Genomic DNA, 18,559 nt, shown 5'->3' with positions numbered 1-18,559 from the left:
AATCGTTTTTCACTCTCACGCTTTTACCAAAAAAGTGTCGCGAAGTAGCTGCACTGTACCCAGGGGTGAGTAGATGTTGGACCTTGTGGTTTACATGTTTCAAAAATTCCTTCAGAAATGATTATTACATCCTAGCTCAAGTCTCTTGCAGGGCAATAGATTATCGGGCAGAGTTCAAACCCCGGACCACTGCGATAACAATCCCAAGTGCACACAACACAAACAGTCATCCATCCAAGTGAATTGTGAATGGGTCAATTTCCATGTACGTGCCCATTTTTGTTTATTCTACTTTTTCCCTGCATGTTGTTAGTCCACTTAGGTATGGTCACTTCATTTTGATCCTATGAACTAGTATTTTCAAATGCAGTATAGAGAAGATATGATCAAAACAATGCGTACTACTAAACACAGCAATATGTACACTACAGGCCTCGTAAGTACATAGGCAATATGTATATTTACATATTACATACACAATTACAATTTAATGATACATTAAAACGAATACAATTGGAAACGTTTGCCAAATGAATGTCTTACATTTGATGTTATGATTTGAAATACTATGTACAGTATATAATAAAACAATAGGTCACACAAACTGATCAAATGTTAAAAGTACACAAAACGTAAGGCGATCAAAATGTACAATATACATACAATATACATACAATACATTTCTTAGCAAATATCTTACATTTCACATTAACGGCCAACGTTCGTGAGAATACTACAATGTACTGAGCGTAATTGTGCAGCTATATTGTCCTTTTATATGTATTTATATAATAGTGTCATTAATTATGTGTTCATTTTCCTGTATAGGTCCACTATTAGTTAAAAGCAAACAAAGGCGCAAAGGCGATAAATGTACAGAAGATGGGAATTATTTCTTAGCTTGCAATGCAATTTGTTAAGTTTGCAAAGTTTTCTTTTTTTTCGAAACTGTAAAAAAAAATGAAGTTCATTTTGACATTAGCAGTGTTAGATAATTACAATGTTAAATGTTGGATTGAAACTGTAAGAAATTTGCTATTTCGAAATAGCTTCATTATACCCTTATAAGCAAGAGTTTCAGTTCATTACTTAGCTCCTCTTAATTTCATTTTATAGTAAAAAGTATCATTTTAAGAAGGTTGTCTCTTTTGATGAAAAAAACCCATACATTTTCGTTAACAGATTTGATTGAGGCTGTGTCTACAATGCTATGATTGTATTTCATATGAAAACTTCAGAATTATAAAACGTTTAAATCGCTATGGAAATGAATAATTCTTGGTAAGACTTCATCACTCCACACCAAAAGATTGCATTGTGGGGAAAAAAAGGGGGGGGGGAGTGAAGAAATATTGTTGACAAACGACTAGATCGAATACTTTAACTGTGGGTTTCACTATTTTGTGTTTTTTTTCTTCAAACTAGCAGTTATTGTGTTTGTGGTTTTCTCTCATCGAGATTGTCTGTCAGGGTTAATACATTAATTTTTAGTACTATGAGGATAAAGAGCAGTTTTTGAAAAAATTAGCCATGATGCATTTTCGATTCTGTTTATTGAATCAATTTGAGAAAGAGAGGGATAACGAGAGAGAGAGAGAGAGAGAGAGAGAGAGAGAGAGACAGGGAGAGAGAGACAGAGAGAGAGAGAGACAGGGAGAGAGAGACAGAGAGAGAGAGAGAGAGGGAGAGGTAGACAAAGAACAAAGAGTCCCATTTAAATATATCAAGCAAAAAAAAAAAAAATAAAACAACTCACAACATTATCTTGTAATTAGAAAAATATAAAAAATACTTAAAAAAACAAAAACAAAGCCTTATACTTGTATCAATTTGTTGGGAGCCCAACCATGTCATTAAATGTGTAATAGATCTAGACTAACAATCATAAATCTCTGCGATTAGAAATATTTTTACCAATTGTTTTTGTTTAGCGCTATTTCATGCGTATTTCTCACTACGCTATGTTCGTATCACTTATCTAGACCAGTTGGGGGAGAAAGAAGGGGCTATCTGGGTGATGTATTTGTAAAAAAATTCGAACTCCACACGGTAACCACTCTGCTAGCGAAGAGCATTTGAATATGGAACATTGTATTGTTATCTATTGTTTCTATTTCATGTTTGTGTTCTCTAGCCTTAGACGACGAACTATGAAGGTAACTAATCTAGCTAATACCACCACTTCAGTCAAGTACAATCTCTTTCCCTTGTTCGAAATACCAAACCGAATAATTTATTACCAATAGTTAATTAACTAATCGATTTTTTTTTTCAAACTTGATTCTTGTGTTGTCAGGTAAAAAAATAATTTTGCAAAATTTGAGCTTGATCCGAGATTGCGTGTGGGAAAAATAACTTGTAGAAATTTTGACCAAGCAGACAGAGTGAGTTGATATAAACTATGTACAAAAAAAAAACAAAAAAACAAAAAAACAAATGGAGAAATAATTGTGGAATATGGAATGATAAATGAGATTGTACTATAGTATTTATCACTGAGTTGACGTATTACATTGTCTTCACCATAGTTGATTGTATAACGAACAAACCTCTTCTAATACTTTAAATACTTTTCGTTTATACTTTTCGTTTATCCAACTTTTTAAATTCTACCAATAGTGAATATGAAATTTAAACAAAAAAAAAAAAAAAAAAAGGAATGATATAAGTTTTAAAATGATTAGTGATTAGATTAATACAGAAGCTTTCATTGTGATGACTATTCACATGGTGAAATCTATTCTCTGATAAATGAGAAACAATTTGTTACACTTTCTAATACTTATATATCTTTACACAATGGCCTCACCCCACCGAATCGGCTAAGATACCAGAAAGGGAGCGACATAATATAAAATGTATATGTTAATTCAACTAATTTTGTTCACAAACTATGATTTCTCCATAAAAAACTGACCGCCCCCCCCACTCAAAGGTTTAGGTGGGAAGGGCAGTAGAGGTATTCGCCCCCCCCCCCCACCCACCAATCGGCAAACAGGGAACGACATAAAGATCGGTTAAAATATCAATAACACGTTTTAATAATATAGATATTTGATTGATTTTGTTAGCAAGCTGTGATTTCTACAAATAATCGGACCGCCCCCCCACTCGAAAGTGTAGGGGGGGGGGCGGGATTGATACCATCGCCCCCTCCCGACCCCACCAAATCGGCCAACATACTAGACGGGGGGCGAAATAATCTAAAAATAGGTTGAAATATAAATAATTTGTATATATTTCTAACATAAGTAATAAATTCGTATACAAATTGTGTGAATCCTATACTAAAGTTCGTCCGCCTCCCCCCCCCGGGGGGGGAGGTCGGCCGAGTGGGGGGGGGGGGCGATCGCCCCTACCGCCCCCCCCCGGATCCGCCAGTGTTACACAATAACAAACAATAAACACAAAATAATAAACACACACTCTAGCATGTGTACGATTTTGTAATAAATTTTGACAACTGACAAAAAAAAAAAGTTGGTAATAGCATCGTACACATTAAAAAAAAAATGAAATAAATAATCAACACACACACACAATGGCATTGATTGGAACCAAGAGGTCAAGCGCATAAAACATAAAGTTATAAGGCCAAGTATTTACATTGTAAAACTCGTGGAAACGTCTGCATTAATTTATCCATTCAAATAAAAAATGCTGTAGGCTGGTGACTGCAATTGTCGATAGGGTGAAGTTTCTAACTGGGCGCCGGGAATTAAGGGTTAATTTGTAAAAAGGGTTAAAGGTTAAAGGTTAGCTACAGAACGTTTTCTAGCTCGTTATTATTACTGTAAGAATCATTTTTATCCTCACGAAGGACGTACCCGTTTTCTTCAAGGTCACAGTCCCTTTCGCAACGGCAAAAGAGTTTGAGGAACGTCTGTCTGAATTTGGCACTCATAGAGCAGTATAGCACAAAGTTGATGGCGTTGTTCACTAGGGCGCCAATGTCCATGACGTCCCCAAGCGGCATGTACACACTGTTGAAGAATCCTTCCTTGCAGGCGCTTAGGACGATAAGGATTCCCTGGGGGAGCTCGGTGATCAGGAAGAGCACGATAACTGTCATCAGCATCATAGTCGTCCGCGAATGTTCGTTCAGCTTGTGGTTGTTGGAAGCTGAGACCTTCAGGAAGTCCTTCCGCTGCCTCAGCTTAGTCCTCATCTGATAGAGAAGCAACGAGCCGAAGATTGTGATGAGGCAGCAGGGGATGAGCTTGGCCAGCACCGCATACATCCAGACGTTGGCCAGAACTAAAGGGTTCGTGTCGTTGCTGCCTAAGCGAATGTTCTCAAGGTAGTAGAAAGTCATATTGGGCCTGGTTTCGTTGGTAAGCGTCTCGTTCAAGCCAGACCTATCCTGGATGGTCTTGGCTTTGAGCTCGTTAGTCAAGTAGTTGGGAATCATGACTAGAATGGATATAATGTACGTCCCAATAACCAGGTATCTGGCCTGAATGTTGCGTCGGAGGCGTATAGAACTAGCCCGAGTAGGCGAGCGTATGTGAAGGTAACGGACGATGGCCAGCACTACGCAAAGCCAGATGCTTATGGTATGAGTGACGGTGGTGAGACTGATGTGGAAAAGGAGGAAGCTCATCCAGCCTTTGGAGTTCCTCTCAGGAGACTGAGAAGAGCTTGGATGGATGCAGTAGAAATGGATAGCAAAGGGCAAGTAACTCAGCATGGTGATGATGTCGGATACAGCCAGCCCGGTGAGGATCTGGTTGACGGGCGTGCGCATGTGCTTCCGGGTCAGGACGATGAAATTGAACGTGTTGGTGACGATGCCGCCAACACAGACGCAGAGGGACACGTAGCCATGGTAATGGGAGTACCAGTTGGAGAACGTGTTTAGGTCATCGTTGGCATCAAAATCGTCGGACATCGTCAGGTCTCCCGGTGCCTGGCATCGCACATTATTCTCCAGGTACCTGAAACAAACAAACAAGAATAATGTATCTAACAATCATCAATTTCTTTCACTAGCGAAATTATCAATAATCCTTGGTGTTATCCTCAATGAAACTTTTGGCATGTGTCGTAGGATGCTCTGAGGATGAGAGCAACCAGAAATTTTGATTTTTTTTTTGTATCAGTTGTGGATGTGTTGATGAAGTATTTAGAGAGCATATACAAGAAACTTGAAAGTAACAAACTTTTAATGTTGATCTAAACGACAGATTGGCTATATTTTTGAATAGAAGTAAGACAAGGAAGTGGATATGACTTGGTCACACATGATGTAAGGAGAGAGCACAGACTATGTCATAAAACCTTCAGGGCTCGACAGGTAGATGTGTTCAAATGTGTACACCTAGCGCACGTACAGGTAAAAATAAAAAGATAATGAGTTATGTAAAGACACATTAGAAAAATAAAATATCTATCTATCTATCTATCTATCTATCTATCTATCTATCTATCTATCTATCTATCTATCTATCTATCTATCTATCTATCTATCTATCATTTTTAGTCCTTCTAAATCATTAAAATTCTTAACTTCTTTTGGATACAATCCCATGACATAACAACTACCAAACTGAACTAAATAGTCATAGATCTAGAACCCGGAAGTCATTAAGCACCAAACATTTTAATCCTTCAAGATTCTTTAAGATCATAACATAGGATTGTTATTGGCTACTGCGTGGGTGGCCGAGCTGTTAAAGCGGGCTCTCAAGTTCGACTCCGTGTGAAGGCTAAAATATGATTCGGAATTTGTCGACTCTCTTAGGTACCTGCCATACTTGGGGATATAAAGGCGGTTGGTCGTTATCTTGACCATAGTACACTCTAGTTAACCGTCGGGTCGTTATCTTGACCATAGTACACTCTAGTTAACCGTCGGTCATATAAACAAATGAGTTGTACATCATCACCTCCATAGGTATGAAAAGTTGAAAAGGTAAACTCTTTTTTTTTCTATCTATTTTTCTATGTTTTGTTCTAATGCACACCATGAGACAGGTAAACTAAAATTATTTACACACTGTGTAGCTTAGGCTATTGAAATACAAGTGAGAGACTTTTTATGATTAATGATCATTTACATTTACCTGATAGAGTTATTCCTGCTATTAAAAAAGGTCTTACAGCCTACAAGTTTAAACAAACATTATAAAACACCGACATTCAAAATGTAAGCACATCCACATTATACCGACACAGTGAAAAGATTCTAATAATTGAATGTCTAGCCACATCCTAATAAGCACCCCATATGTCTGTTAAATAGTGATCTTTAATCCGACACTATAGTGAAACCATAATTATTCAATGGCTGACAATATCCCTGACCACAATAGTGAACTCTGATCTGTAGTTGTCTAGTCAACATCCAATGTCAATGATACAGTCCTCTGTAATGTCACAGGATAACATTGCTTACCTTTGGCGTTTGGGGCGAATGTGTGTGTGTGTGTATGTGTCTGTATGTGTGTGTACATGTGTATTTGCGTGGGTGCATGAGTCGGAGTATGTAAATGTGTGTTAGCAAAAAAAAAACCAAAATGACACGAACCGTGACGAAAACTACAATCGCATTATCTGACAAAAAATTAGATGTATAATTTATCTTTAGTGGTTACATTTAAAAAACAACAACAACACATAATTCACCGAACCAATTCATCAAATATTTCACAAATCTTTGATAACTCTGGACCAGTTACGTCAAACGTAAAAAAGAACACTAACTCCCTCTATATTATTACACTCCGTCTGTCTCTAAGTCAATAGAAACAATGAAAGTAAATGGTTACCTAAGGAACGTCAGTAATTTACAAGATAAGATAAGAATTAACATTTTAATACTTGCATCAAGGCGTCAGAGAGAAGGGAAGGGTAGTGTTTGTGTGTGTGTGTGTGTGTACGTGTGTGTGTGTACGTGTGTGTGTGTGACTAAGTGTTTGTGTATGTGGGAAGGGTAGTGTTTGTGTGTGTGTACGTGTGTTACTAAGTGTTTGTGTGTGTGTCCTCACTCATTCTTTCCTCTCTCCCGTCTTTAAATTTACCCCCCCCCTGTATTTTGTCTCCCTGTGACGACGCTCTGAGCCCCAAGTTTTATTACCTTCAGACAGTAATTGTGACTGACAATAACGAAACTTTGTTCTACATCAGTTCTGTGTCCATGCTGCAGACATAAAACAAGGTGGCGCTGGCTAAGGATGTTATCTATAGAGTTATCCATGACAAGGCGGAAAGCAAGGCTAAACTTTTCTTGGAGACTTAGCAAACTAGATTTTAATTGTCATGGGGATGTACAGGTTGTCAGAGAAGTATGAAGACAATATTTGTACACATTGGCTCCTGGTAGCTTCGAGTTTCACCATCTAGGAGTAAATAATGCAATGGAGATGGTTTCTTTCCGCTAACAGAACCTACTTCTAATGTCGCTCTCTGTCTAGTAGGCTGAGGATGAGAGCAACCAGAAATTGTAATTTTTTGTATCAGTTGTGGATGTGTTGATGAAGTACTTTTCTTTTGGGGCCTGTCTCGCAACCCCGATCAGTTCGTTCGCGTCTATAAGTTTTAAGCTTCCTGTTAAGTCTACTTCCGCGGGTTTATTATTGAATATGAACTCTATATGTGTTATTACAGGAAGTATATTATGTGTTCTCTGGTTTTATGATTGTCACTTAGACAATTAAAGTTTTTTATTTAGGAAAGAGGAGACTTCTGTTAGTATTTGATCAGTAGTAGAAATAATGGCATACTGTGTCCTCAGATTTAACTTCTAAATACCAAAATCATTGTAACACTAACACAAGAAGCGGCCCAGAATTGTTTTTTCTCAGCATTTGTATTTTGTCTCCTAGTTTTGGTCAATCGCCTCTGATTCAGTTATACGATACCTCAGTACCCTCAGAGCAGAGAAAATCAGTGGTACCGTTACAAGGATGAGCGATTGGATGGTTGAGAATAAACTCAAGATGAAGGAAGACAAGACAGAAATAACTAAGATTGACACTCGGAACAACGTCTCAAAAGTCGAAAACACAGATTCTCTTTTTATCACGAACTGCCAGGTTCCTTTTGTCCATGTAGTGTGGAATCTTGAAGTTTTCTTCGACTCAACTCTATCTTTCGACCCACACATAAGTCAGCTCTGCAAGGGTCTTTATCTGCAGCTAGCTAAGGCATTCATAATCTCCCGCCTTGACTACTGCAACGCCGTGCAAGCAGGTATACCTGATGACAAAATGCCAAGCTGCAACGTATTCAGAAAAAACAAGACAAGATTCTGCTACTACACTCTTGCGCACGCTCCATTGGCTTCTCGTGAAAGCGAGAATCGATTACAAGGTTGCCACACTTTGTCATCAGTGTATATATAACAAGGAGATGCCCTTGTACCTTAGCGAACTGATTACTCCATATGTCCCTCAGAGAGCCCTGCGCTCGAAGCACTCAACGCTTCTAGTGGTGCCACGTTTCTCCCTCAAAAACTACGGTCTGCAGGCTTTTTCAGTGCACGGACCAGGTTTGGAACTCATTCCCCATTGATCTCAGACAGACAACATGCTACACTACTTTCAAGAAGAACATTAAGATCTACCTGTTTAAAACCTTGTTTAAATTAGTTTGTCATTTTAGCTCTCGTGTTTGTGTTTGTAATTTTATTACAGCGCCATGAGTCTAAATTTTGTATGTTAACAGCGATTTATAAATTATTATTATTCCACATCGCCCTATTTTTAATGCGTAGATCCAGTTTACTAGAATCTTTTTCTGCATGCACCCGAAGAATACTCCTTAAACGCTTTCAGTTTCAGAAGATAAAGCGGATTTTATTTTGGGAGCCTACGCAAACGGTCAAAAGTCTAGTTTTTTTTCTTTCTGACTTTGCTGTCATTTCTCTTTCCTAGCAGTTCCAAGAGTGCGAAAATCTTTTTGTAATGACGTAATGACTTAATAGACGCGTAGAAGTTGGGACTAATCGGGAATTTCCTTAGTGATGCGACTGTTTAGAGTTTAGAACTTAGAACTTAGAACGGAAAAAGCTTAGAGACAGACTAACGGACAAGGAGACATCTGGTAGTAGTGCTTAGGAAAGGATGTATTTTCTCCCCAGATCTGACGCCAGTAGATTGTGCCTTTCTTGCTTGAATAAATTGTTATATTTCTAAAGAGGCCGTATTTGTATTAATCTGTTAAAATTGTACATATCATAAGTAGTAATAATAAGAACTCGCGGACTACAAATAACATCATCTCCATTCAGCAGACTCACAACCTTCTCTACAGAAGTAACAACTTCCCAACAGATCAGAGAAAAAAAAATCTAATTATGTCCGAAACAAAATATTGTTTGACAGATACAGAGCTCATTAAAAAAGAAAAATCTATTTTTTTGTATTGAACCCATCTCTTCTTGACTGGGAATGTAAGTGGATCAGCTTGAAAACGTATTTTATTCTCAGACATTGTTATTTATAAATGATGTTCCATTGGATTGGTTTACCCCCAGTGACGTCAGGCAAACACTCTCTCTAGTTCAGTTGCTCCATTATTTGACGTTTCCTGCTTTAATGCGCTTATCATATACACAGAAGGTTCAACCCAAAATAACCCCCCTCCCACCCAGTGTTGGGCTTCGAACCCGAAATCCTCAATAATCTGTGTGCTAAATTCTTAGTATAACCCGGAGGAATTCGTTTCTAGTTAAAGCAAACTTTGTACTTTTTTAACTTAACATTTCTATGGTGCTAGAACTGAGAGAGAAAGAGAGTGAGAGAGAGAGAAAGAGAGAGATTGAGAGAGAGGTAGAGAAGAAACAAAGAAATATTAGGTGAAAGAACAATCTACTCCTAATACAAGTATAAACTTGAAAGGACGCGACAATAGACTGTTGTGAGGTGTAAGAATACATTTGTTATTCTAAAATAGATTCAAAACGAAAGTTTATGGTTTCTAAAAATACCAGTTGAAAAGAAACATATAGATGTAAAGATTGATGTGTTTTAACAGAGTTTGGCTTTGATCTCAAGAACTCAGACAAGTTTCTCAGTGTTCAAATTGTTTTATAAGTTCTCAAAAACTTTCGCCGCTCCCGATAAATTCATTTGAATAAGAAAACAAATGGTTCATTCATTACTCAGTCGTTTTTTCTCAATAGTCATGTCATTTTGAAGAAAGAGTTTCTTGTGTATGTCCACAATTATAACTCAAGATTAGAAGTGCCAAGTCGGCTAGTTTTGTTTTCAAAACCAAAAAATAATCCTAGAAATTATACATTAAAAAAAAACAACAACACAAAATAAGAATTTAGACATGAAAACAATAACACACATGCAGACCGATGGGGGTAATTTTGATCTATTGGAGAAAGTAGAAAGTTAGGCGAATGTATGTATGTAAGTCCCGCATAAAATCATAACCGTTTGACCGATCTTGATAAAACTTGGCAGAAATGTTCCTTGGGTACTAACTAGAACCGTGACTTAAAAAACACACTTAAGACCCTGAAAAAAACAAGTTGCCCAACTCTATGAAAGTGTTAGCCTACTATTTCATGGATCTAGGCTATGTTTACAGATACAAGATCGAATGGATCTAAATCTAGATCTAATTTTAAGAACTACACTTAGTTTTATACTTTGACACTCCGAAAGACACAGTATAGTCTACTGATTTCATTATTTAATACAATTAACCTTTAAATTTGTGTTTCAAAAGCACTTTTACATAAATTCGTTCCTTATATCTGCGAATTTAGACGTCCTGACGTACTTTATGCTCCCCTTTAATTAAAAAATCGGTAAACCTGTTTTAATTGTACTTTATATCCAATTCATCTCGCGATACTTTCATTTTTATTGCTAAAGTTGTCTCTATTCGCTTTTAACAAATCTGGTAAATTAATTTCCATAGTATTTTATATTTGATGTTGATGTGAACCCATTTTCGCAAAACTACTTTTATTTTCGTGGCGAAAGAGACAAACTTGAAAGTGAGAATCCAGTCTACTAGATTAGTCATACAGAAACCAAGGCCCGCAGGCCGCGAGTAATGCCCGGCTAGTAGTACTATAAAAACTACTGTCTAAGACTATGACCAGCGATACACTATCGACATCCACGTTCTCCTTGTGGCTTGGTGCTATCCAGCCCCACAAAACTACTGACCACAAAGCTCTGTCTTTATTGGAGAACCGGTCAGAAATACTCGTATCGGACAGGATATCATACCTCAAAATAAGGTTGGTAACCAGTGCGCTACGAGATAGCACAGCAATTTACATCACGCGCTTTCAAAGAGAGAGGGAGGCAATTCCTGGTACTTGTCGCATTCATAAATATTTTCATTGTTACTTCCCATTCTTTTTTTTTTTAAAGTGTTGGGCTATATTTTTTGGCTATTTTGTTGAAAACGTAGTTATTAATAAAAAAAGAAGACTTAGTTTATTCATTAAAGAAACATATTTATTTGTACCATTTGTTTCATGAGCTTGCTTTGGATCGTACAAGAAGTGTATTTTTGTTTGTGAACTTTTCATTACAAGACTTCATATCTGGACCATAGTGCAAACGTTTCCTTCTAAAACCAAAACAAAACCAATTATGCCGGAAAGCGAAAAAAGAGTTTATCAAAGTCTTAGATATCGTTTCCACAAGAGCCAGATAGATAAAGCTATAGTGCCAGCATACTTCTGGGTGAAAGAATGTCTCACTATTTCCCTAGCACTCATCACACAACTGCTTGTAAGATATATGAGTGGGAAAAAAAAGTAATTTGTTTAAAACTAAAAGCATTGTTTCTACTACCCCACCCTCCTCTTCCTAATGTAACTCCCATGAAACATAAAAACAACAACACACACTTGAGGAGACATTTTAAAGCTAACGATCCCCCCACCCCCATCCCTTTTCTTTCACCATTACACATTCACACGTTTTTCTTTTACCTTTTTAACTCTTTATCTCCGTTATTATTGAACACGTTCTGATGGAATCAAAGTGGGTATCGTCAGTTAGGAGAGAAAGATTTAAAATACATCGTCAGCCATTACCACTTTTCCATGCACCACCCAGAAGCTCGCCTAGAACTCTCTCCCCCCCCCCCCACTCCATTTTCTTATCTCTGATCTAAACAAATATAAAAAAATCGCAACAATGTTTCATTACTGACATTTCTTAACACGCTTTGAAGGAAGTAATCTTGTCATTTCCTCAAAACGTAACAGAAATGTAACTATAAATATCAACCATTAACTTTTTACAATGAAATGAAATGAATAATAATTTTTAATAATTCTTTCTCCAAGTTACTTGATATGCAAAAATCTCCAGTGCACCGGTTTGATCATCTCCTAAAGTATATCACTTAAGGAGAGTTATAAAGTAAAGGGCAGATGATGTAAAAGTCTTCTTTTTTTTTCTTTGGCCCACGGTTTACTAGGGTGTCTTGAGGCCAGCACAATGACCAATGAGGCACCCTAAAGATTGCGAAATTAGAAATCCCAGTCTTCGACACGATTCAAACCCTGGACCCTCCAGTTCGGAAGCCAAGTGCTTTACCACTTAGCAACCGCGCCTCCATAACTTAAAGATGCTGTCAAAATTAAAGCTTACATTTTAATTTCCAGCAAACAAATCAAACATTCTTGTATACAGATCTACACTACACAGTTCCTTACATTTTAACGACATGGGTGGAAAATGTTCGTTAGGGGAAACGACTAGGCCTACTAGGAAGCAAATAAAGTCACTTGGTTCATTGCACTTTGCGGGGGTAAAAGAACTCTTCACCAAACAAGTCACAATCTGCAAACTGTTCCTAAAAGATATCGTTCTCCCTTTGACGGACACCCTCACCGCAGTTGTTGATAAGGAAAACGAGATGAGGGTGCTCGGCATTCGGTCTATCTCTCTAGTGTCCATTGTCTTAGAAACAGCCCTTGAAAAAAAAAAAACAGGTGCTAAAGATTTGCACCTGCTTGGAAACATCTTAGACAGAAAGATTGCTTTCATCCAAGCCGGAGAAGGTTATGTCTTATCAACGTCACACAGTCTCAGACTTAGACTCAATTCTAGTGGCACTTTTCCAGATGGAAAATATTTGCAATCAGGGCCGGATTTAGGGCAATCCACACAGTGCAGCCGCCCCTTAACCCTTCCCCAAACTAAAGAGAATAAAAAAAATAGTCAATTTGCATACCTAGTGCGAAAATAAGAATGAAACTAATATTAAATATACAGGTACTCTAATGATTCATTACCATAGCACTAATTCAGATTCTTTGGTTCTCACATGTTGAAGACATGCGCAGAAAAAAAGAAAAAAAAACTTAAATAGACCCCCAGCGGACAACGGCTATGGCGCTATGTCTGCATCAGATGTGGAAAAATATTTTGGTCGCAACTTAGTTTGGCATGGTCATGTGAAACACTGCACTCATCCATTTAATCTTCGGGATCGAAGACATTGCCATTACTATTATTAATTCATCTTATTGTCACTAAAATCTTTAAAAAAGAATAGGGTCCTCCACAAATGATTGCCTAGGGGCCTCCACTGTTTTGCAAGACTCTAAACTTGACACTATTCGATGTCGATTGTATTCATTCCATGCACGAGCGACGATAACAAGATGACTTAAAAATTAAGTTAATAAAACCAAGCGAAACAATCTCCAGTGAAAAATAGTCAACAAGTTTTCATTGACAATTTCTCCCTTCCCACAAGTCTGTCCCTTCCCACAAGTCCATCACTTCCTACCCAGCTTCTTGCTCTTTTATTTTCCATTTTTTCCCCCCATTATGTAGCGCTCTGTTCAGGTCTATTTATAGCCAGACATTTACGCCGGAGATAAACAGATGTAACGAGTCACGTGATGTAAGGAGGATAGGCAAATAAAGTCGATAATATGTGTGCATTTTCACTCCCACCCCCCTCCCACACATTTTTTTGTTTCAAAGATAAAAGATATCAATAGAGAAGAATCACCTTGTACCAGAAATTCCTTTTAATACATTGAACGCGCGTGCTTTCTGGTGAGTCTTCGATAGATCAATGAGGGTCAATTAGTTTCTAGATTTTTTTTTAAAAAAAGGTGTGTGTGGTGTGTGTGTGGTGTGGTGGTGTGTGTGGTGTGGGGTGTGTATGAAGGATGCGTTATTCGACGATTTAATAAGCACATTTCTTGTACTATATATTGAAATTTAGTTACGAACGACCTGAATTCGAACTCGTGGCTAACGCCTCCTCGGGCTGACGTGCTAACAACTCAACTTGTGAGGTACTTATGACTAGAATAGATTGTATAGTTATATATTGTTTGTCTCAATTTAGAGCGGCGACCTATAAAAAAAATAATAAAGTTCCCCTTTTCGACCTTGCGGTCTATAGGGAAGATGATGTAAAGGTCATCTGTTTCTGTGGCCTAAGGTTAACGAGGGCGGCGACCTATAAAGGGGACTAATTCAGCTTATACCACCACTTCAGTCAAGTACATTTTCTTTCTCTTGTTTATCAATAATTAATTAACTAATTGGTTTATAAAAAAAAAGATTATTGTGTTGTCATGTAAAAGATATCATTGTGCAAAATTTCAGCTTGATTCGAGATTGGGTATGGGAAAAATAACGTGTACAAACACTTCATAACACTTCATAACATCTCTAAATTCCAGAGCCCCTTAAAACTCAGCGATAGCTCAAGATTTCCTGACTTCAGATTTGAACAGTACAAAGGACGGGGGAGAGAGTCAACGACCTGAACTCGAGTGTTTTGTATAAGTATTGTAACTTTGTAAACTAAATATAAGATGCTTGCACCGTTGTAATAGTAGTAGTAATAAATGAAATAAAATAACATAAACTAATTGTATATAAAATATTGACACATTTCTGAGTAAGATAATAGTAAGAAATTTTAGTTAGAAAACAATTCTTATTGTGAACATACTTCTTTACAACGTAGCATTCGCGGGGGGGGGGGGGTTGGGGGGGGAAAGCAAAACAACACCCCTAGTGTGTGTTTGGGGTGCTGGTAGGGTGCGTAGAACAAGCAATCTATAAATCATTAAAAAATAACTAAGATTATCTAAGACAGACACGCTTACAAGTATATATCTCAATAATGCAGAAGCTATTTTACTTTTTTGATATCAGACAAAATAATTAATTACCAAATATTTAATTGTTTAATTTAGAGAAATATAACATGTTTTGTGAGGTAGAGTAAATAATTGTTTAATTTAGAGAAATATAACATGTTTTGTGAGGTAGAGTAAATAATTGTTTAATTTAGAGAAATATAACATGTTTTGTGAGGTAGAGTAAATAATTGTTTAATTTAGAGAAATATAACATGTTTTGTGAGGTAGAGTAAATAATTGTTTAATTTAGAGAAATATAACATGTTTTGTGAGGTACAGTAAATAATTGTTTAATTGATCCGAGAATGGGTGTCAGAGAAACAACATGTACCATTTATCTAAGGGGACTAAAACCCGCATATCCATAACCATATCTCTTTAGACAGAGGGATTAGTTTCCCTTTTTCGTTATCAAACGAAATAGTTAACTACCGGTAATTAATTCGCCAATTAGTTGATTGTCTTTTTTTTATTGATTCATGTTATGTTAGGTCCAATAAATAATGGTTTAGACTTCGAACTCGGTCAGAGAAAGGCAGCGGGAGAAATCACGGGTTCAAAATTTGTACCAGACAGATAGAGTGAGTAGATATAAACTTTGTACCAGACAGACAGAGTGAGTAGATATAAACTTTGTGCCAGACAGACAAAGTAAGTTGATATAAGCTTTGTAAAATTGGTTCGCCCTCACACTGTTTTTTCTTTGTCCAATTAAAAAGTCGATGAATTATTTGACTTAGTCTAAGAGAGGGAATATGGTGAAAAAGGTAACAAACGGACGAGGAAAAAAAACGTACTTTTAGTATAGTTTCCCTTTCTAATTTTTCTTTCTCTGTCTGTCCGAAGCTCATTGTAATAGTTTATATTTTGCCCTACATAGAAAAGCATTTTAGAAAGTGCTGATCCGAGAATGTAATCTAAACTTATTGTGGACATATTCCTAACATAGGAAACTAAGTTGATTGTGGTATATGTTGAATAGAACCGAGGCTGCTGCTGCGGTGCTTTCAGTACCGCAAATAAAAAATTAAAATGCGGGGTACTTCAACAGGCATAAGTAGCGGATGTGAAATTTGGTCTATAGTTTTCTATAAGAAAAAGTTTGGGAGTTTTTTTTTTTTTTTATAAGTCTTTAGAAAATGATGATTTAATCAAGGAAACCATTTGATCTGGAGTTGTAGAAGACATCCAACTTTTTCTCAACTAGAAATCTATTCTGACTAACTTTTCATTCACCCCCCAAATAGTATGTATGAGAATATGGAATAGCTAAAATCCTCTCAAGATCGGTTGTCCTACCGAATGTCGTTATTGTAAACATTTTTTAAGTATTTAAAAATACTATTAAAATATATGCAAATATGAATTTAATTCATAATACTAAATACACTCACAAATAGACCTACACTCTTGCACAATTCATAGAGCCGTAAGTAATTGTCAGTAAATCTTACGTAACGTTTGGGACAATTTATTGAAGAAATTTCCTCACTTAGAATAAAGATGTGGTCCAAAGACATACAAAAAAAAAACAACAACTTTAAGTGACGCCGATGTGTATGAACGCGTTATCACTTTGAGCAGCTCGTAAATCGTGACGGGAATACAAAATAAAGACATCGACATTTGTCTGGGCAGACTATTGAATATGTTTATAAAATAAAGAACAGAATTCTTGAACATTACTTTCTCTTGGATTCTATTATTATTGAACATATAAATTTATCGACTTACAAGCTCTCTCTGAGTCTCCCTCTTTTAAAAGTTTCTCTTTCTCTCCCCCCCCCCTTTTCTCTCTCAGTTTTTTGTTGATCAATGTAATGTTGTAAACAAATGTACTGGCTGCTCCTTGTGATAAGAAGTCTTCCTTTGTAATAACAATTCTTTGAAAACAAAAACTGCATTTATTTTACATAAATGTGCATTTCTTCCCTGGCCTCAGGTCATGTGGTATGCGTTCTGGGCAATCGTTCGGTGGTTTCGATGATACCGGGTTTACAACCCTGCCCGCTGCCATCCCCTGTTGTCCTGCGGCTTTTGGCTAGGATGTAATTATCATCAAAATCTGAAGGAACATCCATATAGTCACGTAAAAGAAAACATTTGGTTTGTTGGTCTCAGTTGTAAAAATGTTTTATCAACCCTTATTTATTATCTAAGTTTGCAAAAGTATCCCACAGCCTAGATGCTGGTCGAATCCGAGTGACACTGAAGAATACACTCAGCTTTTGGAGACAATTTACTTCGGTCTATTCCGATCTCCCTTCAGTGTCGGTAACTTGCATCTATATATTTTGACTATATAGTAAATAGAGGTTACTATAAAAATCCTTTCCATGATTCTATTTAATTAGGTATTTATATAACAAGAACATTGACTGGGAAGTTGTACAAATTAGACACAGGAGCGATTGAACAATAGCCCTTCATCCGAGACAGAGGAAGAAATTTATTGCTAATAATCTGAAAAAAAAAAACAATGGTTCCTATTCGTTCCAACGTGTCCAGTCACACCACAGGATTGAGCTATCTTCAAACTTTATATAAGCTGGGTTTCACAAGAATTTTAAAGAATCGTATACAACTTAGAAACCAAGAACAACAATGCTAGATGGAAATCCAAATAGATTAGCTATAAAAAAAAGTGACTAGTAAACTAATTAGTGTGTTATAAAAGTATATAAAGAAATAGCTTACAAATATAACAACAAACACTGCAACAAACACATCAACAAACACCACAAAGACACTAAGATTGATAAAATGAGTTATATGCATATAACGTACTTTGAATACGACAGAGGAATGCTTAGCAGCCTGGGTCGTGATCTAATTATTCTACCACACCCAACGTAATACATACAATATAAGCTTTTAAAATTTAAGCATTAAAAATGCTATTTTAATTAAGTTTTCTTTCTAATATTTCAGCCAATATCTTTTTGTGTTCTATCTCCCCATTACTTTCAGTATTGAAATAGCAAACAATCAACTATTGCAAGAATCAAGTCAAGCTGGCAATCTCGAGAGGAGGGAATGGGGTGAAGGTGGAGAGAAAGGAAGAGACCAGTTCAGTGCCACTTGACACAGACAATGAAAGAAAGATTAACCTGACCTTTACGATTGACATGTTCACGTTTAGGAAAACTTTTCAAAGCTACTTACGCCTTTTTTTTTTTGGGCAAAATAGTGAGTGAATATTCGTTTCAATGTTAAATGCATGTGTCCGTGAAAGAGAGAGAGATAGAATGATAGGTTGAGTGAGACAGGAGGGTAAGAAATAAAAAGAGGAAGAAAGAGAAAAGAAAGAGAGAGAAAGAGAAAAAAAAGAGGTATTAGTTGTTTAAAAAAATGAAATAAGTTAAAAGCTGCCTAAAGGTTTCATATCTGATGCAGAATCTGATGAGATAATTTTGCCCTAAGACGTTTACTTTGCATGATTCCGGTGAA

The 18,559-nt window shown here is 36.7% G+C and overlaps 1 protein-coding gene across 2 annotated transcripts in view; it reads right to left on the bottom strand.

The window, feature by feature from the left end:
• Positions 1 to 3,392: 3,392 nt before the first annotated feature.
• Positions 3,393 to 18,559, bottom strand: part of LOC106074629 (G-protein coupled receptor dmsr-1-like) — a 133,403-nt gene continuing 118,236 nt past the window's right edge. The window contains exons 1-2 of one of the 2 annotated variants that reach the window (XM_013235438.2): positions 6,066 to 6,356; positions 3,393 to 4,937 (exon numbers count right to left, since the gene is read on the bottom strand). In XM_013235438.2, the coding sequence (XP_013090892.1) occupies positions 3,761 to 4,891 (1,131 nt within the window). In that variant the 5' untranslated portion in view covers positions 4,892 to 4,937; positions 6,066 to 6,356 and the 3' untranslated portion in view covers positions 3,393 to 3,760. Of the gene's footprint in view, positions 4,938 to 6,065; positions 6,357 to 18,559 lie in introns of those variants that run through there. The other variant, XM_056008167.1, reaches the window with a different exon arrangement.

Source organism: Biomphalaria glabrata, chromosome 13 (assembly GCF_947242115.1).
Source record: "Biomphalaria glabrata chromosome 13, xgBioGlab47.1, whole genome shotgun sequence".
Taxonomy (NCBI): Eukaryota; Metazoa; Mollusca; class Gastropoda; family Planorbidae; genus Biomphalaria; species Biomphalaria glabrata.
This window is presented reverse-complemented; position numbering and strand designations above follow the sequence as displayed.